This window comes from Trichomycterus rosablanca, chromosome 25, assembly GCF_030014385.1.
Source record: "Trichomycterus rosablanca isolate fTriRos1 chromosome 25, fTriRos1.hap1, whole genome shotgun sequence".
Taxonomy (NCBI): domain Eukaryota; kingdom Metazoa; phylum Chordata; class Actinopteri; order Siluriformes; family Trichomycteridae; genus Trichomycterus; species Trichomycterus rosablanca.
The window spans coordinates 2,054,172-2,059,671 of NC_086012.1; the positions used below are offsets into that span (position 1 = coordinate 2,054,172).

The 5,500-nt window shown below is 36.6% G+C and overlaps 1 protein-coding gene across 1 annotated transcript; it reads right to left on the reverse strand.

Annotated features, from left to right (window-relative positions):
* Positions 1 to 1,066: 1,066 nt before the first annotated feature.
* si:dkey-29d8.3 (uncharacterized protein LOC556220 homolog) lies at positions 1,067 to 4,845 on the reverse strand. Its single transcript, XM_062987860.1, has 7 exons — positions 4,659 to 4,845; positions 3,774 to 3,918; positions 3,473 to 3,586; positions 3,224 to 3,368; positions 2,990 to 3,135; positions 2,698 to 2,837; positions 1,067 to 2,380 (listed from the first exon to the last, which is right to left on the reverse strand). Exons 1-7 carry the CDS (start codon positions 4,756 to 4,758, stop codon positions 2,244 to 2,246), a joined length of 927 nt encoding a protein of 308 aa, XP_062843930.1. The 5' UTR covers positions 4,759 to 4,845; the 3' UTR covers positions 1,067 to 2,243.
* Positions 4,846 to 5,500: the final 655 nt, after the last annotated feature.

Sequence of the window (5,500 nt, forward strand, 5' to 3'; positions counted from 1 at the left end):
TTTTGACTGAAAAATATTTTTTGCAAACAACTAACCAGCACAACACATGCCAGGTTTGATGCCAAATTTACATCTTACATTTTTACTAAGTGTGCCAAAAAATCTGGAACTAATTAAATTGTAATTGCCATCATCACTATTTCCACTGCTTGTTCCGGATTACATGTCTGGTTCTTCCTACTTCTGTGATTACTGGGTTTTTCTTGACTGGGGATTTTGGCTACGTCTTGCCTGTCTGTATAATATGACGCACCATGACCATGTCATCCAAAAATCCACTGTTCTGTCTCATCTGTGTGATCTGGTGAGCTGTAGTAACCACTTCATTGCATTACGAACCCTAACAGCTAACAAAAGCAGCATGTTTGCTCAGAATAAAACAACCATCCACACATTACGTATTCCGTCGACAGCAGAGCTCCTAAATGAACCCTCAGTTGTTGACTCTGATACAGGTGCTGATTTCTCCAGGATGACATGTCATCTCATCTGTTTTAATAACAGGACTGAATCAACACACCCACGGCTATCAGATACTGAATTAGACTTGCATAGATATTGCAAAATTGAAACCAACTAAAACCATAATAAATATATAAATAAAAAAACAGCTCTGGGGTTTTACCAGCACAGGAAAATGAAGTAATGTTAAAATAATCTATGCGAATAGAGTACACTAATTAATACGAAAAATATTTATTAATAAATATTGAGTGGGCAGCATGTTGGTGCGGCAGCTGTGTGGTTGTCCTACACAGACCAGAGTTTCTTTGGACCTGGATTTGGCTCCTCATCTTGGCTTGGCAACTTTAAATTATGAGTCAATAAATGGGTTTGTGTTGCTCAGCCCAGTGTTTTATGGTTGTATTGGACCCACACCGATCCTAATCGAGCCGCTACTGATGATGAATGGATGCAATTAATTGCAATGCGAGTCATGAGGGGGTATTTAGTGCTGCCAATCCACGTACTGTACGATAAGCTATAAAACACTGACATGAATGTGCCACTGTGTGTTAAAGTTGACCATAAGAAAAAATACTTAAGAAGAAATAAACAGCATGTATGATGTTCAGTTACTTTATTACAATGTATAAGAAATATCACAGTTGTATCAAACATCGATCGAAATATGAAAACACATTAATATGACAGCAACAACATTAGTACTATTTATATGAAAAAAAATCATATTCCAACGGTATTTTATCTTCATAACAAGTAATGTAAACAAATAAACAATAAACATTTTAATATTGAACTAAAGAACTGATATAAATGTAAACTGTTCATATTTACAGTAAATATAATGAGCTTTAGTCAGTTTAGTGTATTTTATATAAACCAAAAGAAACATTCACCCACGTTCAGTTTGGTTATATATCCTTCAAATCTGCTGTAAATTTACGTACATTTGTTAGCACACACAAAACATGCACTTATAAGCATAAACTAACGTGTATTAAAAACAAAATTGTTAAGTAAAAAAGTATTCAGTTATTATAGTAACATTTATACTATGTGAACAAAACTATGAAAACAAAAGGTTCTCAATGATTTGTTCCGTTTACTTTTGTTCCCTAATCGACTGAAAAATCACAACTTCAATATTCAGCAGACTGACTGATCATTATTTAGCCATTATTGTGCAGCCCAACCTCTTCTGCTCAGATCTGAATATGGATTGATTTCTGGGACATTTCTAAGCCCTGCCAAGCATCTGCCAAATGCATGAAAAATGTAAATGTTTTAGCTTGTGCTAAAGGCCACAGTCATTCTGATGCCGTACTTTAAATACACCACATATACCAGCATGAATAAACAGTGTTTTTCCTAATTCAGTTCATTAGTCTATTAGTTCTACCCTACCTGGTTCTATGTCTAATAATTGAACATCCCAAAATTTTGTGTTTAGTTTTTACACTTTACAACATCCAATAAAATATTGCAACCAACTCAGTGTGGGAAACAAGTAAAGAAAACAGACTGATCAAATACTTTCTCATGGCACTGCATGGCACTGAGTAATTTGATGACTATTTTTTGGCAGTTATATTAGTGTTGTTTTTGGTTAATAGAGAAACTGCATATAAACAGTTAGTATAGTGCATGCATGATTATGTAGGTATTATGGTTTTCAGGTTCTTCTGTAGCATTACCGGGATAAGACTGTGTCATGTCAACAGTGACTGAAATTGACTTTGGTGTGTTGTTTAATCAACCATAAAGCAAAAGCAGTGCTGCTACTTTTCCGTGGCACTTACAGGAGTCATCAGCCCCTCAAATTTCCCATCTTGGAAGAGAGGACGGGTCTGGTGCCTCCAAATTACCAGCAGCAGCCGAATCCCAAGCAAAATGCAGGCCAGTGCCAGGAGAACAGCTGTGGATCACACACACAATAAGTATCAATATGAAAGTGCACTCAGTGTTTAAATCAAACTAGAATAGTGCAGATGGTTTGGTCAGTGAAGAAGACATGCCATCTGTATTTGTCAGTTCATGTAAAGGAGACAAGGTCTGTGTGCCCATCAGTCCGAGTAAATGGCCTCTGAGCTCATCGTTCTTAGAGATGGAGACATGGCTTCTATGCCTGTAAGTAAGGGTTAAACCTGGCAATCTTTGCTTTCCTTGTTATTCTGTGTGCAAGTCTGAAGCAGTTTAATCTCTCATATGCTATAAATTGGGTCAGTGACTCACCTGTAAAAACGGCGTTCCTGCTTGGTGCTGCTGGATCGTAGTGCTTGCTCAAGCTTCCAGTGAGAGCATAGATGATGACGGGGTAGATGGTCAGAATGTAGCGCACATGCTGCTCTATTACAAAGTTCTCAACAACAAACCTGTTCACAAAACATGATCAACAACACCTTAATGTGACACCATTTAAAACCAATAAATATAATTTACATAGAACAATAGTTTAGTATGTTTTATGACATGCTACTATACTATTTATGCTATTCAAGAACATTAGAAAATAACAATGACCTACCACACAATCACTTCTAAAAGCAGAATGGACAAAGACACCGTGGCTGCATTTGTCAGTGACACTGATGCAGTATTTAACACGACCGCCAGGTTGAGGAGCGTGGCGATTGTCGTCCATGTTGCATAGGCAGCAATACCATTTTGAACCTGTAATATACACATGATCATCCATTACCCCCAATATTTCCAACACAAAAAGTTTTGATTTAACTTTTATGAGGTTAAAATCACACACCAGAATGTTGATGCAGTAGAGATCTTTGGGATGGTTGTGTTTAAGCCATGCTCCATGCTTTTTCAAGCCCACACATGAGAAGAAGATCGTGAGGTAGTTGGTAAATGCAATCAGAGCTAAAATGATCAGCGCTGCAATCATCAACCTGTCAAAACAAATAACCGCAACAAATCAGATCACCAATATCAGACAAACAACAATGTGAGTATTAAACAATGTGGGTATGTTTGCTGGATCCAAAACACTTACTGTCTGTCCCATAAAAGAAGCCATGTGCTATTTAGAACCATGTTAACCACCCAGAAGAGGAAAAAGCCATTCGGGAGAACAGCAAGGCTGGAGAGCGTCCTTCCAGTGGGATCCCTTTATTAAACAAAGTATAGAAATGTTTACATTATATTTTATGTTTACATTATATTATATTTACATACTTGCATAATTACATACGTGTCCCTTACAAATGGTAACTTTTAACACAGACGGTAAATTTAGTCAACATGTTATTCTCATCAAAATCAATGGCTTTAGTGTGTTTTTGATGAATGAGTACCTTCTGCAGAGCCAGCTAAGAAGATATAAAATCATCAGGAGAAGCCAGGTGTAAATCAGTCCCCATATGGAAAAGGTCCATCCAGCAGGAGTGATTTCTGTCTCATACATCCCTGACACGTTGCCTGTTTTGTGCAAAAATGGTCCTGCAAAGTAAACATAACAACAAGTAAAAAGTAATCCATTTCATAAGTATTTAAACAATAATCACTGTAATGAACAATAATACATTGTGATCCTTATCTAGAATGAACAGCTATTGATTGCGAACAAGCAACACCCAGACAAATGAAATGTTATTAAGATTTATTATTAGTGGTAAATTTGCTAACCCACTAGTGCTGGGATCCAGGGTTATACCCAAGAGTGCTATTGACCGGTTGGGCGTCTACATACAAACATGACTGGCTCTATCACGGGATAAATAACTGCGATGGATAACTGCACTGCACCCAGTGATTCTTGGTAAACACTAGGTCCCACTGTAACCCTGAACATGACAATGCAGTGGTAATACATGACAAATCAATGAATAAAGTTTAAGGACAAAGTTCTGATCCTTATTACCTATTACCTGTACTTTTGCTCATATTAATAATAAAAATGGTCTGATGGGTTTGAAATGGCACTAAAACCTTTTATACCAATGTCCAGTTAATGTCACACTAACGTGGATAGAGTAAACTTTAACGTATTAACGGATATATTTTTTCCCACCCGTATTACAACAAACCCCGCCTCTTACGCTGTGATTGGCTAAAAATTCACAGTCACGCTCTCCAATTGGTGTCGTGTTAAAGGGTTTGTCCAACTAACCAATCATCACTTTGAAGCGTGCCTGTCAGAAAACGGGCAGGGAAAAAACACTCCAAAACACATTTCTTACCTTTTCCAGATCCAGCCAGGGCGTTGATTGTTAAAGTCACAATATAAACTAATAGAGAAAAAATAACGAGTATAACACGAGCGATATTATTAGTCTCCATTTCTTCAATAATCCAGTAGAATACAGTATATAGTATTAAGTGAATACAAATTGTGTATAGAATGTTTCAAATTTGTTTCCTTTTTTGCTTTGCAGTATATATTGGTGATATAATCATATATTTTATGTATAATTTGTTACATAGCCGATTAAGAAACAAAAACAGACTGTAATTGTACTTTCCAAAAGTTAAATGAATATCTTTTGACTTGCACAATGCACATACTGTATCTTCCACTATTTGTCCAAGCCCACTGACGAGCGAGTATCTGGGCTGTGTCCCAAAACAGTACCCCATTCCCTACTCCCTACAAAGTGCATTCTATATCAAGGGTATTCTGCACACACTGGTGCAATTATTTGAACACAACTACGTCGTATACTTTGGTAGATTTATAGAAAATAACAAGCATTCTTCATTAACCTTAAGGGTGTCTCTGAAAGTACTGCACTATCTAGTGGACATGGAGTGATTTTGGACAGAAGACCACAGTTTCGTAACAGCTTGTGTAAGGAGTGATTTGCATGTGCTTACTGCCACCTGTCGTGCAAAGAATCATTTCATTCAGATGGATAACAAATACAACACAGATTGTCAGGAGGAAAGTAAGACTCAATAAATTTTGCTATTTATTTTATTACATGTTTTTAATACAGTGTAGGCTATAATTTTTCAGAATATTTTAGTTTAGAATTGGCAGTGTTATAAAAATGTACTTTTCCTCTGTTCTTAACTGCCAAAT